Source organism: Dermacentor andersoni, chromosome 8, assembly GCF_023375885.2.
Source record: "Dermacentor andersoni chromosome 8, qqDerAnde1_hic_scaffold, whole genome shotgun sequence".
Classification (NCBI taxonomy): Eukaryota; Metazoa; Arthropoda; class Arachnida; order Ixodida; family Ixodidae; genus Dermacentor; species Dermacentor andersoni.
Genome location: NC_092821.1, coordinates 146,469,925 through 146,495,838, shown reverse-complemented (window position 1 = coordinate 146,495,838; position 25,914 = coordinate 146,469,925). Strand labels below are relative to the sequence as shown.

Here is a 25,914-nt window from a genome sequence, read left to right as displayed (position 1 = left end):
CAAGCCAACATACTTCTTGGCGCACCTTCGCAAGCTTTTGCTCGCACTCACAGAATACGGCATGTGGCTGCAATTTTATTGCACTTAGACTTTATATGGAACATCACAGCAACGCCGACGGTGTCAAAGATGGCAGAAATTCGTCTGAAGTTTTCATATAATTGCCACCACAGTAGAATATCTGGTACCTGGAGTTGGAACAGTCTTTAATAAGTTGTGCTTGTTTCTTTCCATTTTTTTCTCTTGTGACCCAGGTATGGGCTATTATAGACGTCATCCGAAACAAGAGAGTCCTTCTCAGTCGAGTTCTAGCAAGGCGGAAAGGCATCACAGAAGAAAATCCCATAGGAACGGAATGGGAAACGGGATACGGGGTAAGTCCTTAATGCTTCTTAAAGGGACACGAAAGTGGAAGACTAAATCAATTTAGACTTGGTGTTCTTTCAGGACTATTTTAGGTGACTTTGCTGTAATAGCTTGAGTACTGAAGATGAGAATAAAGAGCAAACTTTCATTTTTTTTGATTTTGCACTGAAACCCAAGTGCCAGTACATCCAGTGCGATGTCAGAGGTTTCAAAGTACTTTACATATTTGAGTTATCGTGCTCAATGTAACTTCTAGAAACTTGTTAAGTGGGCCATGAGTCTTCGGCACTTTCAGAATACTACAGCGTAGCCCATATTTAGGTATAAAAATTGAACTATGCCTGAGCAGACATTGAAATCTATGGTGTCACGGCAATCTTATACAGGAACTTCAAGGCAGCGCTGCTGCCTGTCTTTTCATTTTTTTGCATCTTTTGTTGCTTACAAGCCTCTTCCCTCGGTAAGAGTGTCTGTTTTGGTACCGTAGAAAGGTAGTTTATCAATACTTCTGAAATTACTTTTCTCTTCAGTGTCGCTTTAATGTATGTTTGACATTCCAGCTCATTAGTTGTTGACTTGTTTATCTTATCAAAGGTTAGCAAAACGTTATGAAAATTTGAGAGCTTGTCTGGTACTGAGGAGTACTAAGTGCATCTCTAGTTGTCAAACATCATAACATGTAGGATGCAAGTTTTCAGTGAGAAGAGAAAAGCTGACGATGAGAGGAAACTGGGACTATTTTTGCAAAGATAATTTTTTTACCTTCCCATATTTTTTTCTCATGCAGATGAGTTGGCGGCATGTATCCATTCGTGGCAGCATAAGGTACCAGTCTTGAAGTCTGAAATGGTAAAGCGTCCTAGAGATATTCGCACGAAGCGCCTCCCCGTAGTTTGTCAGCGGGGATGGTGCAACGTCCACAACGCTGAAGCCGAAGTTGATTGTTGTGAGGGCTGGCAACCTCTCTGTGCAGCTATTCCTTGTGGACCACGAACTTTTCGCCTGCATTGTTATATGTGCGAGAAATTATGCATGAGATGATCTCATCGCTCATCATGTGCTCACACATTGTTATTCTGGTCATGTTGTTTAGAAGTCATTGATATCTTTCTCGATTGACTTTTTGCCCACAATGCTACATACAAGAGAAACCATAGATGGGTTGATCTCATCCCCCATCATGTACTCACGCATTGTAACTCTGGTCAAGCTCTTGGGAAGTCGTTGTGTGACCAAAGGTTGACGTCTTTCCCAGTTGTGATTTTTAGGGGTGTTCAAATAATCAAACTTTCAAGCCGAATTCAATATTAATATGTTTGAATGATATGCCCTTTGAATATTGAATTAAAGACCATGTACTTTGCTGTTTCTAAATGAAAAACAACATGGAGAAGAGGGTGCTATGCTATAGAAAAAAAAAAATAATCTTGTTTATATTTCCTGGAATAGTTGAGCCTCGTTCATACATAAAGAAAGAAGAAAAGTGTGAGGGAAAGCATACTAGCAGAGAGGACACACGAGCTGAACTCACTAAAAAATGTGGCAGATCGAACTGTAGTTCACATCTACATAACACGAAGCACTGCACAAATTGTTGGGGCTTGGTGCCGAGAGATTGTGTTTTCCTGGAACGTATCAACCGGCAAAAAAAAGATGTGTAAGTTAATTGGCTATATTTTTTTTAACCGGTTGCAAACATTGGCGCTGGGAAATCTTCCAAAACAGAATCGTATCAACGAGGTTCTACTAATATTCGTTTGTGCTTGGAAAAGGCTCTGAGTACGCACCTTGCAAATAGGCAAAAAAGTGAAAGTTCATGATAGTTCCTGGTTGGCTTCAAACACTTAAAATGACTGGTGCACCAAAGGTACAGCTCTTCTTTCATGGCCGCCAGACTCCAGTAATCATGTTCATCCCGTACGTTCACTCCTAATAGAAGATTGAAAGAAATTGAACATGAAATTGAGACAAGCGTGTTCTATTTGCATTTGAAAGTTTGAATATTCGCACATCCTGGGTGATTTTCATTTGTTCCTATGTGATGTCTCCAGAGCCGATTTTATTTTAGGTCATCAAAATGTATAGCTGTTTATCACCTAGCTATCCTACATTCATCGAGCTCTCTGCTCGTTGTCCTGCATGCTTTTGTGTGAGTGACTGTAATTTAGATGCATAGAAAAGGAGATGTGTTTATATGTTTGTTTGTTCAGGTTGTTCATAGGTTATGAAGGGGGAATATAATGTCTGCTCATGCAGATTTTTTTTTTCCTGTTAATATATGCGGCTTGTTGACATTATACGTGCTTGTCTTACAGCATTGCTGTATGGTTTGATGAGGCTTTGGAACATTAAAGGCCAACTGCAACGAAATTGTGGGCAGTATGGAAAGCTTAGTTTCAGGTAGTCTAGATAATAGCATACCCTTCGTGGAAAATTTTATGCCTACCTAGTATATGAGCGGATGCCTCACGAAAAGGTCTTGGATGTCAATATTTTTGATGCCGGCGCTGGCAAAAATTGTGCCATTATCTCTAGCCGAAAACGAGACAAACCCCAGAATATTGAGAACTCCAGTATAGTTTTGTCGCGTAAAACCCCTTAATTTTTTTTTTTAACTCCAGTGTAGCTTCATGGTCATGACACTCGAGGTCGGGCGACATGTGTGACGTACCGAGGCCATGGTCTGGCATTTGTGTCATATCCGCTAACCGCCAGGCGCACACGTAATCTAATTTTAAGTTCTATCTATTCATGACAAAAAATTAGACAAGTATCAGGCCTACTGCCTTGACAAGCTTGTTTCAGTAGTAGGTAGTACAGCTAATTTATAACCAATTTAGCCAAAGTGAAATTGTGTTGCAGTTGGCCTTACGTCATCGTCTGTACGACTGATGTGCATTTATAATTTGCAGCCGAAGCAGCTCCTGCGCTTATGCAGACGTCACAAAGAGTATCTTACTAGTTGCCTGCATAACTAGCACATTGCAAGCTCAACGACACTGTTAAAAAAAATAAACCCAGCCCAAAATGTCTTTGTTCATGTCACTGGTGTGGTGCTTTTTAAAATCAAATTCTTATTGGTTGTATTTTCGTTAAGCTCTTTATCAATATGCTGCTCAATGAACATGTTATGGAGAGGTGAGAGTACCAGCATTTGCTGGCCAAATTAATGCCTGAACTCATTAAACTGCTGGCAGAATCGTGCTTTTAATTACATTGTGCTTACCGTCGTCGGGGTTCGGATGGCAGCTAGCTTTAAGGCATCGTGCACCTAGCGTCATATCCAGCACTTCTTTGTTTTTTTCTGGATACCAGCAATCTTGCGCATTATAATTCATCCACCAATGGCACACCCTTCTGGTTTGGCCTAAAGCTCAAGGAAATTGAGGGATTGTAGATGAACTGTTTCATCCAGAGCTCTAATGTGCAGTGTGGTTTTGGTGCTTGTGCGATATCGTCGTATTAAGGTGAGATTGGGCACGCTGAACTTTTAAGCGCCTTTCTGTCCTGAGCGCTCTTTTATGCCGGACCCAAGCGATGATGCTAGCTCGCCGAAAAAGGACAAATGCAGGCCGAGACGAACAGATTAAAATGATGTTTTGGCCCCCAGACTAGAACATTGTTCACAGTCGTTTGACATTTTTCAAGACAAAGTCATTTTTTGCGAGTTACCCACACTTTTCCGTACAGTTTATGTGTGTTTCTAACCTCTTTCGTGGGCTGATTCCAGAGATAGGGCCATGTAAGGGCAACTGGCTATGTGGAACCCGGGTCACTGCATATGCGATAACACTGGGTACATAATGGCTATGATGATGATGATAACTGATAACAAAAATTTGGAAGGCAATTTAACGTCTAGTTGACGTTGATCAGGCGTCGCTCCAGCCCTGCTCTCGCAACAAATTACATGGTCCATACACTTCATTGTTATCCCCAATTCGCTTGGGAAGGCTTTGTCTTTCGTTGACATTAGATAAAGGTTGAATCGCCTTCCAAAATGTTTATATTGGAAAGATGCAGTCGCTGAAAAAAAATAATAAAAAACCATACACAAGAACTGGCAAATAATATAACACACACATAGAAGTAAGCCCCTTTTTGTCTTCGTCTCAATTTTTCTTGTTCTGTGCTAATAGTCAAATCAACCTCTCGTGTTCGTGAAATTTTGGCGCTGACTATACATAATTGTTTTGTCGATGCCTTTCTTTCGCTTGTAAGAAAAAAAAACGAGTAAAAAATGTGAGAGAACTGCGAGAAGTCTTTGTTTCCAGCCGGTGGCCCTCGTCTCTGCGTTGGCCTGTAGGTTGACCTTCGTGCTGTTGAGCGCGAGGTCGAAGGTTCGAAACGTTTCAAATCGAGTGCGGCGGCGTTTCGGCAAAGCGCCACCGCTCGCGGCAGCCGTCTGTGGTCACGTGGCAGCCTTTGCGCATCTAGCCAACGAGCACCTCTCGTGGGAACCATCTTCAGGGTAGCGGTGTTAATGCGTTAATTGTATTTCCGAATCGAATCTAATATTTTTTCTAGGATATACTTACTTAGCACGTAGACGCACATACGAAAAACGATATCTTCATTTCCAAGATTTCGGCCGGGGTCCGGCCTGACGAAGGCCGAAACCCGGCTGGAGCGGTGGAAAGCGAAGCCATCATTTCTTTCTTTGGTGTTTTTCTTTTTTTTTTTTCGTACGTGTGACCACATGCTGAAGTGCCTGCCTGTCAAGTTACCGGATCCAGGAAGACGTTAACGATATACATATAATCAGGACATTATCGAGCTCCTCTAGTCTCTCGTTTATATATATATATATATATATATATATATATATATATATATATATAAATATATGCTCCAAAGAAAGATTCGATAGTCCGGGTATTGCCTTACTCGAAGGATATGCAGTCGGCTAAAGCGAACCACGCTAAAATCGAGCCAGGGTGTCGTCTTTGTGGAAAAGCTCATAGTCGCGACGCTCGAGTCGAAAGTTGCTCAGATTTCAGATTGTAAATTGCCGAAAAAGCTTCACTGTGACTCCAGCAACGTGGTGTTCAGGCCACACTGCAATGTCGGTGAGCAAGAATACATTAGCCAAGCTGACACGTCATTTCGCATGCGCTTTCAATAAGCGCAGCTGTACCGGGCCACTCCACTACCGAACCTACACTGATCAACGCCACCCCTCCGCCTGCCGAAACAGAGTTATGACCTAATCTCAGTGACGTCTACCGTAGTCCGTCTTTCGCAACCCCCGTGAGCGGGAATAGCGCGAAGGCTGCTTTTTTTTTTTTTTTAAATTACGGACATTAGCAGCCGGCATGAACGAGGACCCTGGAAGACCCTCCTCGCTCAGAGACGTAACATAAGGGGGAAGCTGTTCTAAGGCGAATGTATTGTTTAACCCCAGAAATCCCGAACACCATACCGCATCAAATAAAATTAAAACAACTTCACATTAGTTTGTGACCACGGAGAGTGTAATGGTACGACGAAAACAGCGAAATCATAACGAAGTAAAAATATGAATTACTGGGTCAACTAATTAAATTAGTAATCGACTTGCTGATCTGCCGCAGATAAAAGCTCTCTCCAGCGTATCAAAAAACGCTGATATGGGTTGTACACATTGTTCTTTTATGAAAGGAAACACGCGAACGCGTGGCCTGTCCTCTTATACCCTTGATAATTTGAAAGTCCCGCCAGAGTTTGAAATCTACCGCCGTCGCGCAGTCTCCTGGCCTCCCTCCTGGCATGTTTACCCCGCGGGAATCTGTTTTCGTGCCCGCTTTTCTGCACGACGATTGGTCTCCCTGCCGTTGCCGTGGAAACGCGCGGCTGTTCTCGTTCTGCTCTGATTTCTTTTGCGTTTTTCATTTTTCGTTGGCGCCAAATTTTCTCCTTGGCTCGGCTGGATCGGTGCAACGAACGTCGCACGCTGCGTTTCCTGCGGTGTCGTGCTAACGCAATGCCGTGCTGTAGTGCATATAACTGCAACAAGAAGCCTGAAGACGGTTACGCAGTTTTTCTGATCCCACAAATGAGCCGTGACGGCTTGCGCAAGAAGCAGTGGCTGCAGAACATTGCTCGAAAGAAGGTAGTTCCGACAAGAAACAGCGTTGTTTGCGAGGTAAGGCGCCTTTCTTGTTGCTCGTGTCATAGCGTCGCCTAATGCTGGATTTTTTTTTTTTTTCGTTCTTCCGGTCTGCTCATCAGTGTTTCTTGATGCTATAATCTGTGCGTTGCGTAAAAATGGGGCTGTCCTCAGTATCCTGGATATTCTTGTGGGACTCCATCGCCTCGCACGTCGCGCCAACTGTTGTTATTCAGTCGGAAACGCTGTAGCACTGTGGTTTCTGCTTTGCACTGTGAACAATTAAGTTCGAAGATACAGTCTCTCGATCGCACTTTTCGTGATTGATAAGATCCGTTGCCTGTTTTACTGAAAAGTCGAAATAACGTCTTGTAGACATGGTGTATTCTTACAGCGTGCTTGTAGAGGAGCTTTCTTTCCTGCTTGCTTCGACGTCTGCGTCAGTCACTTAGCTACAATGAATGCAGTCCCTGAAAAAAAATATTAGTCACAAGTTATCCGTAGTTCTAATTTACATTAAGAGAAAGAAATGAAGCTGGGCAGGTCATGTAATGCGTAGGTTAGATAACCCGTGGACCATTAGGGTTACAGAACAGGTGCCAAGCTTCTGGGAAGCGCAGTCGAGGACGGCAGAAGACTAGGTGGGGCGTTGAAATTAAAAGAAATTCGCTGACGCTAGCTGGATTCGATTGGCGCAGGACAGGGGTAGTTGGAGATCGCAGGCAGAGGCCTTACCTCCGTATTCGGAAACGCATCGTAACTTGAAGCCCACGCATGACTTGATTTAAATGACACCTGTCATGAACGCGCCAAAAGAAACGCTATGAGCGTCGTGGGGCGCGTTCGCACCAGGTGTCATATCAAATCAAGCATTAGCTTCAAGTTAAGACACATTTCTGAATGCGGGGATTACCACCGTTTTCAGAAATGGATCTTAATTTGAAGCCCATGCTTGACTTCATTTAAATGACGCCTGTCGTGAACGAACCAAAAGAAACGCAATGAGCGTCTTGGGCGCGTTCACACCAGGCGTCATTTATATCAAGTCAAGCATGAGCTTCAAGTTAAGACACATTTCTGAATACGGGGATTAGTCCTGCTGTGGCTTCTAGCCACCATAGTCCGACATAAACTAGCATGATGACGATGATGATGATATTCGTGGTGTTGCGGGTATTGAGCGCTGCCTAATAGTCCCCATTGTTTACTTTTGTTTTTCAGTTCCCGAATTTGCTTTGAATTGGGCTGCCACGCACGCACGAGTGGGTGGCGATTATTATTTGGTTTTCTCGCTGGTGCAGGCAATGCGCAGGGGGTGTTCGCATGATCGCGCAAGCTTGCTCGCACTGGAATTGCACAACCGTCCCATTCAGTTTAGAGACCATATCGCAAAAGCTACTTTCACATCGACAAGATAAACACATGGACGGATGATGCACTTACGACGTAATTAATTATAAGAAGGCACGCTGAATATAATACCCGCGGTGCACATGCGTGCACAGGCAAGGAAAAAAAAAAAACCGAACACAGGGATGTGCCACAAACAATACTAGATCGGATGCATAAAATAAAGCGTCTTATCATGTGGCAGAAAAAAAAAATGTCTGGAGTATAGCACCTGTTGCATCAGTATGCCCCATTCGTGTGCCTTTAAAGAGACACCAACCTCTTCATAAGTGTTAGCTTCACCATTCTCGATGCTGTTATTACCATTTTGCAAAATTTTTTTCTACACCACTGGGGCGCGCAACGGGCCCAATATCAGGCACCTCCACCGTATGCTTTGGCCCGTCCGCGGGAGCCAAGGAGAAAAAAAAAAAAATCACCGAAAGGCGAAGCACCGATTGCGATATCAAATTAGTAGATAGCTGTTCGAAGTAAGGATAGTAGTTTTATGGGCCGTATAAACTTGTGAACATTCACTTAAGCGTGCCTTAACGAGGACGTATAAAGAAACAAGACACAGACAGCGCTGTCTTTGTGTGTCCGTTTCTTTCTACGATCTTGTTCAGTCGCGCTTACACATGATTCAAGCCAACTAGTCTGTCAACGTGTTTTAACTAAACTAACCAGAACGGTGTCGCGCGCACAGGTAAACATGAACGTACATCGCTCGATGACGGCGGAAGCTGTCTGTGAAAACGCTGGAGATAGGAATCGCTGCAGCAGCCGCGAGCCAATTGACCTCCGTGCATCTCTCGCTTCAACGCGTACGAAACGTCGAAAGCACAGCGCATACGAAGCTATACCGGCACTGCGCGCACTCGGCAAACATCGCAGATCGCTTTGCACATGAGGAGCGCGCGGGCGCGCACTGTGGCCGCGTCCCTGCGGCGTCCGCCAAAGGCGAGGAGTCGGGTTCGCTCGGCGTGGCGGTCGAACGCTCGCTACGTCGGCTCCGTCGGAAATCGATAAGTGTGGCGAAAGTTCGTCCGACATCCACCCGAAAGTGGTCCGAGCGTCTTCGCGAAGTCGTCAGGAACCTCTGGATACGCTGTTCGTCAAGGTGGGCCTTTTTTTCGGCAAGTTACCACTGATTGAACTAACGCCATGCCCCGGCCCAACTAAGCCTAACGCCGGCCAGACGAACGCCGCGGTTCCCCAGCCATGGCGGTGGCCGCGAAGGCAGGCTACGACCCCAGCACGATGCAGTGGATTGAACTCCAGACCGCGGAAGCACAGCAGGACTCTATACCCGGAGAATATGAATATCTTGAGATCACGCGGTTCGCCAAATGCAAGGGAAGCTCGCTGGGACGAGGCTCGGCGGCCGCGTCCCAGCAACGAACTCGCAAACCAGAACTGGCTCCCGCAGCCGGTGCCGCCTTGGACTTCCCGAGGCAAGGAGGGCAGCTGGCGCCGTGGAAGCCGACAAAAAACACCTCGGATCCGGCCGGACGAGTTGGTTGATTGTGCTCGAGCCAAGAATTACCCATGGATCTCCACGCTGCGTTCGGCCCAGGCGGGATCGGTACCGCAGTGCGAGACCTCACGGGCAGCACCGCGAGCGCCGCGGGGTCTCCGTGTGGCCGGTATGGGATCGGAATATCGATGTGGACCAACTGGGACCAGTTGCAGTGGGAACCAACTGGGAATTGTTCCATAAACCAGTTGAACTGGAACCAGTTGCATTCCCAGTTGGAAATTTTCACCTGGGTTAGCATACAAATAGCAAATCATCGAGGCCTCTGAGATTTCGAAATTGCATTGAACATCGCGCCTGGCGCGAAGGGCACGAGCTGGTGCACGAGCTGAAAAGCATTCGAATCCTTTGTGTTATACGCACGTGCCCGAGCAAACTGAGCCGACCGATTAGAAATGGTCTTCCGCGGTTTCACCACTCTCAGTGTGGGCGCGTACATAAGTTGTACGATAATCATTATGTGCATGTACGTCAAGTGCTTTTTGCAAGCAACATCGACAGTGGATGAGTATCTCCTTCCAGACCAGAGCGACGTGAGTAATGCACTTTTGCGCTCAGCTATGGGAACACATGTCTAGGCTGCTGCTACTGACACGTTTTCCTACCGCTCTAGCTCTGGTTCGGTGGATGCGATATTTTGCTGATGATCATCTTGCAGAAAACTTATTTGCCGCATTCATAAACGCTCATTTAACGTGCTCTTTAGTTCCTTAATCGGATCGTGGTTTTGGCACGTAAAACCCCATAATTTTTTTTTTAGTTATCCGCCTGATGCTCGGTAAGGTTACTGCATACAAGTTACCAAAGGTAGCGAGAACCTAGGCCGGTGTAACGTAAGATTATTCCAAAGTGGTTTTATTCCAAATCCGCCGTTACTCCTCGGTGATTGGCCAAAAATTTCTAGAACGCGCCCATTTTGCCTCTCACGTGCAACGTCAGGAATCCTCAAAAACCAACACGCGTCAATGTAATGTTTGCGCTTCCGGCAACGATCAAGGCTGCTGATTGGCTTGATTGAAAAAAAAAAAACGTCGCGGACTCCCGCCCCTGTTCCCATAAACAGCCAACAGTCAATTTGACGTCCCCACTTTGGAATAATTTCAGTTCGGTATAGTGTAACGGTACCGCGCCCAGAGTCCACATGACATGCCCGAACACTTCCAACCATGTGCGCCAACGTACGCATCTGACCACCACCACCACGTGAAAAAGCTCGAGCGAGAGCTGACGCGAGCAGACTGCAGTACGAAACGAGCGCTCCGGCCGAAACCAGATACGCGTATACGCATCCAGTGGTCGGGCGGGTTCGCACTACTTCACTTTCCCGCGCGCGCATCACTGAAGGGGCCGCTCTCATTGGTCTCCGACGTTCACGGACGCGTCTTTCATCTCCCGCTCCGCGTTCTCTCCTTCATCTTTCGATGTGCGCGTTCGCTCGGTTACTAGGTGCGACATACGCCGAGGCGCGTCGACACTCAATGCAGGAACGGGTGCATAAGAGTTGCGCCCTAAAACGTACACACGTGAGAACACCACGTGCGAACGGCTTACGTACACGCCTCACGCACGCATGGAGGAACGGCACGGAGTGGCGCGCATGCGCAGTGCTGCGCGCAAGTTCTGGTCCGTGTGGATGGCACTAACTTTATGGGAGCCAGCCAATGGTGCTATTTTAGCTCACAACATCTTAATATATAATTGCTGGTTTTAAAAGCAATTACTTTAATTATGCAGACTTACTATAAGGTATAAATAAATGTGCGGCCGTGATCCCGCTGTCGCGACAGCCAATCGGCCGTCAGTGCTGGCACATTATCTGGGACTGCAAAATGCTGGCTACCGGCCCAATCACCACTCCATTTCTCATTCTTTAAAATTTATTTGTTGATACTGTTAGCATATATGCCAAAACAGGAGTTGCTGGCTTGAGCACAAATAAAGGTGTTACGAATTTCAACACAAATATAAACAAAATGCTATTGTATAATAAACATATTAGCAAAACTAATATGTTTATTATAATATGTTTGTGCCGCACGCAAGTTAGTGCCATCCACACGGACCAGAACTTGCGTGCGGCACTGCGCCTGTGCAGCACACCGTGCCGTTCCTCCATGCGTGCGTGAGGCGTGTACGTATGCCGTTCCCACGTGGTGCAGAACACAAGTGAGCAAGAAAGTATGTTTGGGTATAACAATTTTAATTTCAATATTTAAAAGTGGCATTAACTACAATAGGTAATTGACTAATTACGATGGACACCATTCAATATTTTCTTTGTTACCTCTGTAAATTACGCAATAAATAGCTCCATGGTTATGAACGTGTATTTTTTCTGCACTGCCTTTCTTTTACATGTTGGTCACACCTGCTGCATTAAGCTAGTGCGTTACACAAATATTTTGCACGATTTTATATTTAATAACTGCCTTTATTCCTTTACGTTTTACATTTTCCTTGGTTCTCATTTCCAGACAAGGGCACTTGCCCCTACGGTATCCAGCTGTTTGGCATTTCACGATGAAAAGATCAAGTGGGCCACTCTTATGCTCATCAGTGCGATCATAAAATTTGCCTGCCTCAAAGTACTGTCAAGAAGCCTGCTTACAAAGCAGAATATGGTCCGACAACACAGGGAAACGTTTATCAGGCGCTGCAACTACATCATCTACTACATAAAAGCAGAAGTATGTGTGGGATTAATGCCATACATAGATGCAGAAAGTTTCCCTGAGGCACATGCTTTGCTCCTGATGGGCTACTTGGTTGAACAAGGACAAACAATTGAACAAATTTTCGATGCGCAACTAAAAGCCTACAAGAAAGCACAAATCAACGTATGTATTTTCACAATAAGCTTGCATGCATAATTTTGTGACTGATTATGGCACATGTGTGAAGAAAATATATTATCATGTGAAAACGATTGGTCATCGTAATACCATGGAGCATGTTAAAAAAGCATGTCTTTTATTCTTCTTGCAGTTTGTGATTATGCACTTGCAGCTGTGCTAATTTTCAAACTGGAGGTAGAGGCTTGCGCAACAGGCGCTCGACATGCCAGTAAACGTTGCCCGCATGTACACACAAAGTGCCTCGAGCGGCCAGTCACGTGTAAATTTTGTTTGTATTCGGGGGCTTCTTTTACACTCGTAAAAACACTTTTATGTAGGATCTACTAGCAGCAGAAAGCTGTATTGGGAGTTTTTATGTTGCTCTACCATTCACACTTTTCATCTAATTATAATATTTGAGAAGTTTATTAAGACTGATGTAATTAAGTAAAGTGCAAAAATAATATGAGTACTACCTCCAAGCGATGGCAGACAACACTGCCTTGGTTCTGTCCAGCTACCCGGCGTTTGGTTATCTTTAACCCTTTCGCTGTCGGGCGTTTCTGGCCGTGACGCACCCCCAGTGTCGGCTTGGTTTCAGGGAACGAGCATAACAGGGAATGAACATAGCAATTTATTTTTGATTATGATTGGTATACAAATAACATAGTCAACGCAATATGCACATTTCAGTGTTCTGCAGCTGTTGTTAGTAAACATCATCATCATCATCAGCCTGACTATAAAATCCGTTCAACATCCGAATCTGACGATGCGGAACCCTCTTCCTCTCATGCGACTTTGTCCGAGTCCGAATCCGAGCTCGGCTCGTATTCTGAATCGGAATTCAGCCACCGCTCCCATGAGCAGACGAAGGTCCCGCGCGTCGAGCCATCCGAAAGTAACCGCGCGCAGGGAGGATGCGCTTTCAGTCGCCCGCGCAACGGAGAGAAATGGGACGTTGCGTGATCAATAAGACAGAGGGAGATGGAAAAAGGCTAAACAAAGTTCGAAGGGCTTTACGTTTACTGCTGCAAGTCGGAAGCGAGGGTGCGGCGAGAGAGCGAAAGCAGCAATCGAGTCACCCTTTTTGGGGAGGCAACGGCACGTGCGCCTGAACTTGACGCGCCGTAGCAGGCACACCAACAGAAGAAAAATAAAAACCTTCAAACCAGCGGAGATTACAGAACAACCCTTGAACCCATAACCACACGCGCGCGACGCATGATCCAGCGAACGCGGAGCCACCGCGCCACTCAGCAAAGAGAAAGTGGGGAGTGGCAGTCGCACCGTACTCTTCAATACATGGACTAACACAGGTCGGGGCGAATATACGAACTTGTAGAAAGAGTCAACAGATGGCGTGGCCAATCCAGGAGCGCCTGCTTTGCGCTCAGGCGCGAAATTTTGAACGCACGATAGAGAACGTACCGGTACGTCAGTGACACCGTGGGGGGGGAGCGCGATGACGTACCGGTACGTCGGTGACAGCGAAAGGGTTAAATCTTGGTGCGTGACAGTTGGGACACCCTGTGTGCGTGGGTGTATATATGTATACGAGTATATGCATGCATGCACGCATACCAGCTATTAATGAACATTAAATTGATATTTTATAATGAAATAATGATGCAATGACACAATTTACCTGCTGTTCTCTGTTACAGGCTTGTTTAAAAGCAATGGGCAAACTACTGGATGCACACACAGCAACAAGCTGTGTAATCGTTCTGGCCGGGGCATTGAAAGAATGCATCGCATATGTGGGCGCAGGTTGGGGTGCTTGTGGCTTCCTATGGTTCTGCCGTAAGTGAATGTGGACATCTTTGTTTTTATAGCTTCTTGTATGCAAACTTTCTCTTTGACTCTTTCGAAATATAAGAATTGAAGAGAATGAAATAGGTGTGTGGCGTACAAGATGATGGTTGTCAATGGCACTGAATAGCCGAGTGCTTATAGCGAGCTATTCACTTTAATTAGAAGGTGATGAGGGCAGTCGTTCATTAATACTCCACCAAAGTATGAAAACGTTCAGGTGCCCCGAGCTGTAGCCGTGTAGTGCTCGCCTCACAGAGCTGTGTTAGTTTGTGTTCAGCACCACAACTCTGTTGTGTGAGAGTACACAGCCTAGCATTAGTGCCTTTTGGCGGCGGTGAAAATTTGACCGCCGACCATTGGAAATATGGGCAAAAGGGCCAAATAAAGCTATTCACATAAAAAAAAGATTAGTTGTGCTGATTTCATCGCGATTTCTGCATCATATATTAGAGATTCTTGTTACCCTTCTCTTATGTTGATGTCATGGAATTTGTTGTGTAATTTGTCATTTATCGTTTATTTTTTTCATACACGCATGAATTTTGTATAAAAATCAGTTTGCAGGCAAACACAAAAGACACCATGTGTGCGAAGAATGCAATTAAATGCAGTTCGCAGGACTTGGAGATCAGTGGAGGTTACCATACAGGTGTATATAAGCAGGCGGAGATATATTGACCCTCTTCATGACCTCGCAGAAGTTCCAGTAAAGAACAAAAGGAACACTCCACAGGCAGCTGCGATCCCTCGTATGCTCTATGCTAACATGTGAGCCCTCACCCCTACACTTCATTCGCTGCGTCGTTCCTTCCTCGGGGATGCCACTGAATGTACACGTGGCGGCATTCATGGGCTACCCAAGTTTCTTTTTGCTCATCCTTAACGCCACTGAGTGTACGCATGAGTTTGTATGGAAGATGCGTATCCTAGTTTTGAGCGAACGAGGGTTTTGTAGAGTGTTAGTTTTGTGAACGTTGGAACAGTAGAAAAATTATATAGAAGTCGAAACATCAGAAAAATTAGGATGAAGATATCCTAACATGCGATTAGCATTAGCATGCATATTCCATGACAGATCATTAGCTATGTGAAGGTCAAGGTATTTGCGAACGTTAACTGATGTTAGCAACGTGTCATTTGGCACAATATCTACACTGATTGCCAATGCTGACCATACGTGATATGTGCATTGATTTACACTTGCTAGCGTTAAGTTTCATAAGCCATTTGTTACACCAGAGCGACGCATTCTAGACGCATTGCAGCTGTTATGAATCATTAGGGTTAGTTATCTTTGAGTACCTGTATTACACAATTATCTGCAAACAAATAATCGATGATGATGTTACAGAAATGCTTGATGTTCTAATTACTTCATAAAACGACTTTTTGTGAAGAAAGTCACTAGAACACCAATTCATTTCTCTGCAAAGTTTGGGAACTAATATCTTAAAACTGATGTCATCCTAAGAATTAGTTCCAAGTGGATCTGCCTTGTGAACTCTATGGCTTAAGTTGCAGTATGGACCATAACGTGATTAGCTAAAATTTAATTAGTAATTCTTTGTTAATGAGTCAATTATGCATTTAAATTTTTTTCGCAAGTAATGTCCGCTTCTTTGAGTAGGCCAGCTGACAAACTAGAATTGTGTTATCTGCCACAAGCAAGCTTTAAATATACTTGAAAGTGTTCGCTGAAATACCCTGTGTAAAGCACAGGAGAAATGAGATATGCACATGAAAACATATTCTGTTTTACTGTCAAAAGTTTTGGGTGGCGGACCGGCCTTCGTCAGAATGGCACCAGAGTCAAGTTGATCAGGGCTGGCTTACCAGCTGTGGTACCAGGGTGTGCTAGCAAGCGTGTTGTGTTTGTTCTTTTATGCTATACCAATGCAGCCGGTGTGCTTTGGCAGCATTGCATGTATATATATATATATATATATATATATATATATATATATATATATATATATATATATATATATATATATATATATATACATACATACATAATGCAAAAATGTGGTTTCATGTCCCACCTGTGACCAGTTCTTTCTTCATCTATTTTTATTTACATTAAATATAGTCCATTTAATTAAATAAGTACAAGTTATTTCTGCTATGCCGTCCTTTGTGTCTATGTTTGCTTCTAATTAAAATCAGGCCCCCGAGTTTCATTTCTTCTATTTATCAATATGTATATAACTCTACAACTTAACCGACTTTCCACACATTTTTTTTTACACTTTGATACTCCTGAAGCTAACACAGTTAAAAAACAAAACAAGCTTGATTGGCTGTGTTCACACCCATCACTTTACGTGTGCAAAGTGGATTCATGTTTTTAAAAGGAAGTGTTAGCTCGGGGGCTCCTATCTGACTACATTGGAAAGGGAAGCTATTTTTCTTGGCAATAACTGCACTAAATTCATGAGGTTTTTACATTAAAAGAAAAAGTTATAATCTGGGCACTGTTGGCAGTCAATTTCTGATTTACACCGTCAAAATGTTATATAAGGATTGTTGAAAATCGCACATTTTCAGAAATGGAAACTACCTATCAGGTTTACAACTCTGCAAGTGAGCAACGAAAATATATAAATTCTGTCTATTGATTGTAATAGTACATCTAAATCGGACAATGTTGATCTATTATTCATGGCTTTCAAATAAATTACTAATATGCGAGTAGAACCTTTGCAAAGCCCCTGTAAACAATCTAAAATATTCACGTAAAATATGAATAGATAAATGAAATTTGCCTGCTTTGAATGTTCTTGGGGATACAGAACTGTGATATCTATTCTTTGTGCAAAGCCTGCTTTCAGCAGCATTACATGCAATGAGCAAGCTTAAATGAGATACTGCTTTTTTGGAAAAAATGGTCATAATTTTTTTCTTGTTTTTTTTTCAGATTAGCTCATCTTCGTGGTGACCGAGCTGATTTTAGCAGCTGTAGATGCTATGTATCATGTATTCATCATGTATCCTCTACATATTTAAGTAAGAGCCCTTTTACTTATAAGTGGTTAAATGAATAATTAAGTAATTAGCATTCCCACAACGCTAAACATGGGTATATGCTAAGTATATGCTAATGTACAGTGTGTCGTGAACTTTGTTTTTAATAGATAATCGTCTTACAACTGTTTTCAAAGTTGTGCAATAAATCATGGGAAGTAAACTATACCCTTGTTATGAGAAAACAGGATATGATGAAATAATGTATACAACGAAGTAAATGAAATTCCCGGTAAATATGCTACTGAGATCCATGTATCTGAAACCTTACTTTAACGAAGTTAGATTGCTCTGCTGGTGAATATGATGAATCAGATTCATGTCCGAAACCAAAAAAATAGCCGACTGTTTTACGCCAGGTGTGCTTCTCTTTCTGCTCGGTTTGCTTTTAATGTCCACTTTATATATTAGCCTCAGCGGTGCGCCATCCAATCCGGCTACTGTGTAGTTCGGTATTTTCTGCCCGGTCATCTTGCAGTGTGGTTGAGGTGCAAATCTTTTTCTGCGTGTCACTTAGCCTACAGGGGTCGCCCATCATGTGTAGCTGTGAAATGTGGTGGTCAGGGGGCTGCTGGATATAGAAATGCCGGCCTTAGCGTTCATTCAAGCTTACACAGACGAGGTCGTGATAGTTGTGTCTGGTACAATTAGCGCCGACATAGAATGCAAGGTGGCGGCTATTCTCAATCGGGTCAGCGAATCGTTTCAAGAAGCGCACATCAATATGAAGGTGAATCAGCATCTTTTTTTTTAGGGTTCACTCACGGCAACGCTGCATGTAGGGCAGGGACTGAAGGTGTGCATAGGTGATGACAGGCTCCATAAAAGGAAGACAGCATGATAATATTTGGGGTAGTGTTTGATTCACGATTGGGCTTTAAAGAACACGTCGATTATATTAAGCAGAATATGAAAAAAAATTGACGCCCAAAATTTGAGCGTACTTTAAATTATACTATTCGGTAAATCCGCTCCCAATCAAAGCACTATATCGGCAACAAATCCTGCGAGCCATCTCCTGCGCAGCATAGGTACGGTGGGCAGAGTGCCTGGATAGCTTTAGCTGAGGGCGGACTCAATGCACAGAATAGCTCTCATAGCCTTAATTAAAGGGAAGCTGAAGAGTCTGTCGAATTCAATAAGACGCTCATATACGGATGCGGGAACCTTTATAAACCATGCAGGTAAAATTTTGGGGGGGATTTTTCACTTAGGAGCGCCGCGCGCTGCTGCTGACGCTGGCGATGCGGGCGGAGACCGGAAACCGCGGCTTAGTGACGTCAACAATGGTGTTCCGCTCCTTCACAGTCTCCGCGACCGTGCCTGACCGGGCTTATTTCTGCGTGCGTGCCGTCCTAATCTGCTTCGCCCGACCCTACATTCCTTTATTTGTGTGTGTATAGGAGTGGTAGTTGACGTGCGCAGCATCAATTGAACTTGTAGGCCGATCATGCCGGCGTTCTGTGCAGCCTACGCTTGCACGAACACTAGCGGCCGCGACGATGTTCCGATGTTCCATTAGTTCCTGCAAGACCAGAAGCTTTCAGCTAAGTGGGATGCTGCTGTGAAACGAAACAACTTCAAGCGCTCAAGAACAACAGTGTTGTGCTCTAACCACTTCCGTGACGATTACTACCGGAGTTTATAAAAAATGCGTGCTTTGGGTTCTCTTTAAAAAAATAGTTAACACGCTGAACGGAATGTGCATGTTTATCGCCCACCCTTGACGCAGGTTTCATCGCCAAGCGCCACGAATTTTCTATTCGCACTTGTGTTGTGAAATAGCCTGCATGCAGCTACCATAACGCAGTGCAAGCGTAAAGTTTGCATGTGTTGGAAAGCCTGCTCACGCCAAGACGCTGTGCTCCCCCTTCTCTCGCACACATAAGAAACTGACCATCTCAGGTAGCCGACGGAATTCGCCGGTTACGAGTAGCGTGCGGATGGCGCGCTGATGAAGGTTCTATAGACTACATGTGCTACAACAGCCGGTAAACTTTTCCCGCGTTTAAACCGTCTGTGTAGATTGCCGACAGCTTTGGGGCAGCGCACAAATGCCGAAGATCGCATCATTGCTTGCGTTCTACGAGGAGGCATGCAGGATCATAACACTACAGTGTTTTGCCCGGAAACGTACTCACTGGAACGCTGAATGCAGCTTAGCAAAAAACATACTCGCCAAAGAACATTTCCAACACAAGGAGATGCTAACACTTCGCCTTCGCTCGCGTGGAAAGCAGTGCTTGCACGAGCATTTTTTGCTTCTTGGAGAGGCCGGCTCTTCGCAATCTGCTCTTACATGTAGTATGTATAAGTATGTACGTACGTGTAGTATGTACAAGTACAAACCCCTTACAAGTGATCTTGCACGCGACAGCGACAGCGCTACAAGCGAGGCGATGGCTGTCGCGTTCACTCGTCGTCTGCAAGCCGAAGTCCACGCGAGCGACGGCTTTGAGCGACGACTTCCCAGTATGAGGGCAGCAATATACGCGCCGAAACTAGCGTGACGCACGCTTTATCAATTTAAGTTGATGTATTTTACCGAAGGAGCATAAATTATTTCTGAAGGTCTTGCACTAGGTTCTTATTTTTGCACGTGTAAAATTCCATAGTTTGCTCGTTCTGTGCGACAAACAGCAGTATTTGAGCTAAGTACATCCAGTTTCGGCTTCGCACAATTGGCTAGTCGCTCATAGCATTTCCGGGCGACGAGCAACAAGTTCCAGATTTCTAGAAACGAGCGATCGAGCGACAACACCGAGCGATTTGTTCAAGCGACGGCCCGTTTTGTCGCTCGAAGCCGTCGCCCGTCACCGTCGTGCGCAAAATCGCTATCGTTGTTTGGACTTAACGCCGAACTCCTCAGAGAAAGAGCAGTCGGTCCGGACGAACACCATTGTTGACGTCACGAGGCGCCCGACCAATCACAGGCGGAAACGACACGCGCGAGCTGGGCGTGTCTGCTGCTGCACTTTTCGTCGAAATAAAATATGTTTGCACTTTCTTTCGCTCAATTTCGATGTGATATTCGAATTCAGAGGGTTGAAAACCACGGCGTACTGCTCTTCACTTCATTTTTTCTGGAAAAGCTTTCAGCTTCCCTTTAATGGATGATTACAGAATCACTAGAACGGCAGCCTTGCAGATACTCACGATAATCCTGCTGCTGTCGCTTAACAGAATCGGGACAAAATTCCGGCTCTTTACTCTGCGCGAATTAACATGTTTTGGGACAGAGCACTATCGTCTGGAAAAAGTTGAGTATGACATATGGGCGAACCACCCCGTGGAAAAGTGCAGATTTCAATTTAAATGATTAGCAGTCAGAGAGGCGGCCTGTAAATCTACGGAGCCGGCCACGAACATCTATGCCGATGGATCATATACCGCATATTCTCCAGGGAGTGGCTTATGTTGTCATGAAGGCACAAAATCGCATTGTTAAAGTAGGCACATTCAAAGAAAAACAGGCCAGCACTGCGTGTTGCGCCGTAGCAGCCACATTTACAGAAGTGCTCGTCTATATGAAAGCAGTGCAGGTAGATCACGAGGTCAATATTATACATTCAAAATGAAGAGGGGGGGGGGGGGAGCGAGAATGGAGAACCGGGCTCCTTCAGACCAGCGAGTTCCTCCTTTGAGCCAGCTTCACGCGCTGCACCCTCTTGAGGTAATCTCTTAGTGCACGCGCTGGGGCCCGAAACGAGTCAGACTTACATGATCCCACTACTCTCGTAGCTTCCACAGCGCTGCCAAGTGTGAACCGGAGTATGCTTACTCCATTAGCTGCATTGAACTGTTTTTGCTCTCGGCACATTGAAGGCACATTGAAACTCCATCAATGCTGACAGAGTTTCTGCATTTGTGGCGGGCACTTTATTCACACATGCAAGTTGCGGGGTATTACAGTGCAGTGCTCGTGCGAAGTAGTGGTAGTAACCAAGTTATCTGTGCTGCTGCTCATAATTTGTGCAATGTGATCAACAATGGTCAAAGAAGGGATAATGATAACAATGATAATACATTTATTTTTCCTTTCATAGATTACAAAATGGTTCAGATCCTCTGGGTATATAGCCGACTAGGCTTGTGTAGGAATCGTTAGAAAAAGGAAAGTACAGACGGATCTGTAGCAAATGCAAGAAAGCACGGTATTTAATAACCATGCATCAGGGCCCTAATAAAGGCAAGTTCCCTTGCAGAAACATTTGCTTTGGTCCTCGACATACCATGTTTGACTACTGTTTGATCACTTCAAGTCAGAGACTTGTTTGGCTTGGTGCACCTTTAATATAGGAGAAATACTGCATTACTACCACCAGAAATATATTGTGGCCTTTCTTCTGTAATTTAGGCAGTTGCTGCTGCTAATTTCTATGCATATGACACAGTCATAAATGACGATGCCCCCACAGAATGCCACTACGCAGTGTCGTACAAGCTTTTACAAAGGAACCCTTAGCTCGGGGCCGACTGATTTGTGTATTCAAATACACATGTAAAATGAAGAAATATTTTTTTGGGACAACCGCTTGACCGATTTGAATGAAATGGGTGACATTCGAGAAAGAAAGTTGCATTCTAGCATCTTCTGGGACGCACATACTTTTTGCTTCAGACCATAATGTTTTCTTCAAACATTGATTAAAGTTGGTAAGTAAAAAAATTTAGGCACAATGTTTACAATTTTGTAACTCTGCACCAAAAACAGACATTGCAATTATGTTAGCTTCATCTGTTAGAGCATCTCAAGCAAACAAGTGTGATATATAAATTTACAGCTTATGTGAGATTGTTAAAATGTTAAGGAGTGTTCTTGAAGAATATTAGTGACTAATTAGTTGTGTAGCTCAGAGCACTCTATAACACATTAGTTTTTTTGCCGTTTTAGATGTATTATTAGGTGGAGTTTACAGAAGTGTGATGTCATTATTTATTGCTGACTTACACGATTGTAAACGTTTGTTTCTCGATTTGCTTATTTTAATGTATTTTTCAAAAACATCTGTAGCATAAATTGAAAATGCACTTGCTAGTCACTTGATTTTAATTTTTCTTTTTAAATGGGACATATCTTATAAAAAACGCTGCAGTGGTTTTCAGGGAAACTATTTACAGTATTCCTCTGTTCCCGTGCACTATATAGCTAAGAACTCTAGATGTAAGGTTCTGTTTCAACGCAAAGTAGTATTGTGCAGTGATTCCTGTTATGCGATTTTCGGTTGCTGCAAATGGCATGAGGACGCAGGGGCAATAGTCAGAGCTGAAATCAGCTGCCCATCGTTGTGAAGAGGTGCACAGGCGTGACAAAGTTTGCTTGGATTAGTAACGAGGTCATGACAACGTCATCAGAAGGTATTAACAAGTTTGATGCAAAATACATAAGCATGCTGCAAGGTGCTTCGCTGATGTGGCCACGGGCAGCGAACCCATTGTTTTACAGAACTGGAGAAACAAAACGCCGATTCAATGTTCATGTTAGCCTTCGAACCCAGCGCAGATTTCCTCCAAGATAATACGCAGGTGGCCGTGCTCGGCCACCGAAGCTGTAGTAGAAGAGGAAATTCGCACTGGACCCCCCCACCTCCCTATCCTAGTGTGCATGTATTTCCCTGCGCCTCTCCCCCTCGCATGCAGGAGAGGACGGTGCGCACCCTCCTTGCCTTCTTCCCTTGCGAACACGAGGAGACACTGCCAAATCAAGCCAACATACTTCTTGGCGCATCTTCGCAAGATTTTGCTCCCACCTACAGAATACGGCATGTGGCCGCAATTTTATTGCACTCGACCTTATATGGGACATCACACCAACGCCGACGGTAGCGAAGATGGCAGAAATTCGCCTGGAGTTTTCATATAATTGCCGCCGCAATAGAATATCTGGTACCTGGAGTTGGAAGAGCTTTTAATAGGTTGTGCTTGTTTCTTTCCATTTTTTTCTATTGTGACTCAGGTATGGGCTATTATAGATGTCATTCGAAACAAGAGAGTCCTTCTCGGTCGAGTTCTAGCGAACCGCAATGGCATCACAGAAGAAAACCCCATAGGAACGGAATGGGAAACGGGATATGGGGTAAGTCCTTGTGCTACCTAAAGGTACACTAAAGTGGAAGACTAACTGAATTTACACAGGGTGTTCTTTCAGGACTATTTTAGGTGATTTCGCTGTAAAAGCTTGATTACTAAAGATGATAATAACGAGCAAACTTTCACTTTTCTAAAAATTTTACGCTGAAACCCAAGTTCGAATACGTGCAGTGTGACGTCGCAGGTTTTCAAAGCACTTTACATATTTGAGCCATTGTGGCTCAATGAAACTTCTACAAATTTAAGTAGGCTATGATTCGGCTCTTTCAGATACTACAGTGTAGCCCATCTCTAGCTATAAAAATTGAACTGTGGCTGAGCAGATGTGGAAATCTATGGTGTCATAGCGATCTTATGCAGGAACTTCAAGGCAGTGCTGCTGCCGCTTGTCTTTTAATTTTTTTCGCATTTTTCGTTGCTTACAAGCCTCTTCCCACGGTAAGAGTAGCTTTTTTAGTACCGTAGAAGGGTAGTTTATCCATACTTCTGAAATTACTTTTCTCTTCAGTGTCCCTTTAACATATATTTCTTTGACATTCCAGCACATTATTTGTCGACTTGTTGAACTTATCAAAGGTTAGCAAAAATTACGAAAATTTGAGAGCTTGTCTGGTACTACCAAGTGCTAGGTGCATCTTTAGTTGAGAAACTTCATTACATGTAGGATGCAAGTTTCAGTGAGAAGAGAAAAGCTGACGATGAGAGGAAACTGGGACTATTTTGGCAAATATAATTTTTTTTACCTTCCCATATTTTTTTTCTTATGCAGATGAGTTGGCGGCACGTATCCATTCGTGGCTGCAGAAGGTACCAGTCTTGAAGTCTGGAATGGTAAAGCGTCCTAGAGATATTCGCACGAAGCGTCTCCCCATAGTTGTCAGCGGGAATGGTGCAACGTCCACAACGCTGAAGCCAAAGTTGATTGTTGTGAGGGCTGGCAACCTCTCTGTGCAGCTATTCCTTGTGGACCACGAACTTTTCGCACGCATTGTTACATGTGTGAGAAATTATGCATGAGATGATCTCATCGCTCATCATGTGCTCACACATTGTTATTCTGGTCATGTTGTTGAGAAGTCATTGATATCTTGTTTGACTTTTCGCCCACAATGCTACATACAAGAGAAACCATAGATGGGGTGATCTCATCCCTCATGATGTACTCATGCATTGTTACTCTGGTCAAGCTCTTGGGGAGTGACTGTGTGACCAAAGGTTGATGTCTTTTCCAGTTGTGATTTTTAGGAGTGTTCGATTAAGCTTTCAAGCTGAATCGAATATTAATGTATCTGAATTATATGTCCTTTTAGTGTTGAATTAAGCACCATGGGGGCTACCTTGCTGCTTCTAAATGAAAAACAACCAGGAGAGCAAGGTGCTATATGGAAGGTGCTATGCACTGGTTGTGTGTGTTTCTAACCTCTTTTGTGGATAGATTCCAGAAATAGGGTCATCTAAGAGGCACTGGGCATGTGAAACTCTGGTCACTGCGTATGTGATGACACCGGGTACGTAATGGCTATGATGATGATGATAATTCGGAAGGCAATTTAACCTCTAGGTGACATAGATCAGGCGTCGCTCTAGCCCTGCGCTCGCAACATATTACGTGGTTCACACACTCCATTCTCATCCCCAATTCTCTTGGGAAGAGCTTTTCTTTCGTCGACGTTAGAGAAAGGTTGAATCGCCTTACAAAATTTTTATATGAGAAAGATGTAGCCGCTGAACAAAAAAACTATACACAAGATACTGTGATACGAATATTGTCTGTCTCAAGTTGGGCTGTTCAGTGCTAATGGTCGAATCAACCTCTCGGGTTCGTGAAATTTTTACGCTGACTGTACATAATTGTTTTGTCGATGCCTTTCTCTCACGTGTAAGAAGAAAAAAACGAGTAAAAATGTGCGAGAACTGCAAGAAGTTTTTGTTTCCAGCCGGTGGCCCTCGACTCTGCGTTGGCACATAGACCTTCGTGCTGTTGAGCGCGAGGTTGAAGGTTCGATACCTTTCAAGTCGAGTGCGGCGGCCTTTCGGCAAAGCGCCACCGCTCGCGGCTGCCGTCGGCGGTCACGAGGCAACCTTTGCGCATCTAGCCAATGAGCACCTCTCGCTGCCACCGTCTGCAAAGTAGGGGTGTCAAGGTGTTAATGAGTGATATTTCCGAATCTAATATATTTTTTCTATGGTACACTTGTTTAGCATGTGGACACACGTGCGAAAAAAAATATCTTCATTTCAAAGATTTTGGCCGGGGTCCGGCCTGACAAAGGCCCAAACCCGGCTGGAGCGGTGGAAAGCAAAGCCATCATTTCTGTCATTTTTTCCCCGTATGTGCGACCACATGCTGAAGTATCTGCCTGCCAAGTTACCGGATCCAGGAAGACGTTCACCATATTATATATAATCATGACAATATCTCGCTCCTCTGTTTCCATTCTCTCCTTTATATGCAGAAATGATGGCAAAATGGAAGCGGTGTGGTAAATGAAAACTTAATTTATTTATGCCAACAGTTCCGAGAGTTTACAACTGCTCTCTTTGTCAGGCCAGTTTTGAAGCTTCAAATAACTGGCTAATTTGTTGCCTGCATTCTGATTATATATAGAGGTGTGTGTGTGTGTGTGTGTGTGTGTGTGTGTGTGTGTGTGTGTGTGTGTGTGTGTGTGTGTGTGTGTGTGTGTGTGTGTGTGTGTGTGTGTGTGTGTGTGTGTGTGTGCGCGTGCGTGCGTGCGTGCGTGCGTGCGTGCGTGCGTGCTTGCGTGCGT

At 44.3% G+C, this 25,914-nt stretch overlaps 2 protein-coding genes across 5 annotated transcripts in view; both read left to right on the top strand.

Annotated features, from left to right (window-relative positions):
- Pex23 (tectonin beta-propeller repeat-containing peroxin 23) overlaps positions 1-4,620 on the top strand; it is a 72,697-nt gene extending 68,077 nt beyond the window's left edge. Inside the window, exons 22-23 of the mRNA XM_055069501.2 lie at positions 255-374; positions 1,154-4,620. Coding sequence (XP_054925476.2) covers positions 255-374; positions 1,154-1,204 — 171 coding nt within the window. The 3' untranslated portion in view covers positions 1,205-4,620. The remainder of the gene's footprint in view (positions 1-254; positions 375-1,153) is intronic.
- Positions 4,621-5,212: 592 nt separating this feature from the next.
- Positions 5,213-25,069, top strand: LOC129384291 (uncharacterized). Of its 4 annotated transcripts, XM_072290017.1 has the most exons (7): positions 5,219-6,490; positions 11,855-12,217; positions 13,882-14,020; positions 14,644-14,800; positions 16,950-17,038; positions 23,013-23,132; positions 23,916-25,069. In XM_072290017.1, the coding sequence occupies exons 1-7, from the start codon at positions 6,329-6,331 to the stop codon at positions 24,161-24,163; spliced, it is 1,278 nt and encodes a 425-aa protein (XP_072146118.1). In that variant the 5' UTR covers positions 5,219-6,328; the 3' UTR covers positions 24,164-25,069. The 4 variants fall into 4 exon arrangements, 3 of the variants coding, with proteins under 3 accessions (XP_072146119.1, XP_072146118.1, XP_072146120.1); XM_072290018.1 differs by lacking the exon at positions 23,013-23,132 and having other exon boundaries at positions 5,213-6,490; XR_011896164.1 differs by lacking the exon at positions 14,644-14,800 and having other exon boundaries at positions 5,216-6,490.
- Positions 25,070-25,914: the final 845 nt, after the last annotated feature.

Excerpts from the sequence above, each read along its gene's own strand:
- LOC129384291 (XM_072290017.1), top strand. The coding sequence starts at position 6,329 with ATGCCGTGCTGTAGTGCATATAACTGCAACAAGAAGCCTGAAGACGGT. Across the intron at positions 12,218-13,881 it reads ACAAGAAAGCACAAATCAAC|GCTTGTTTAAAAGCAATGGG; the intron begins GTATGTATTTTC and ends TCTCTGTTACAG. Across the intron at positions 17,039-23,012 it reads TGTATCCTCTACATATTTAA|GTATGGGCTATTATAGATGT; the intron begins GTAAGAGCCCTT and ends ATTGTGACTCAG.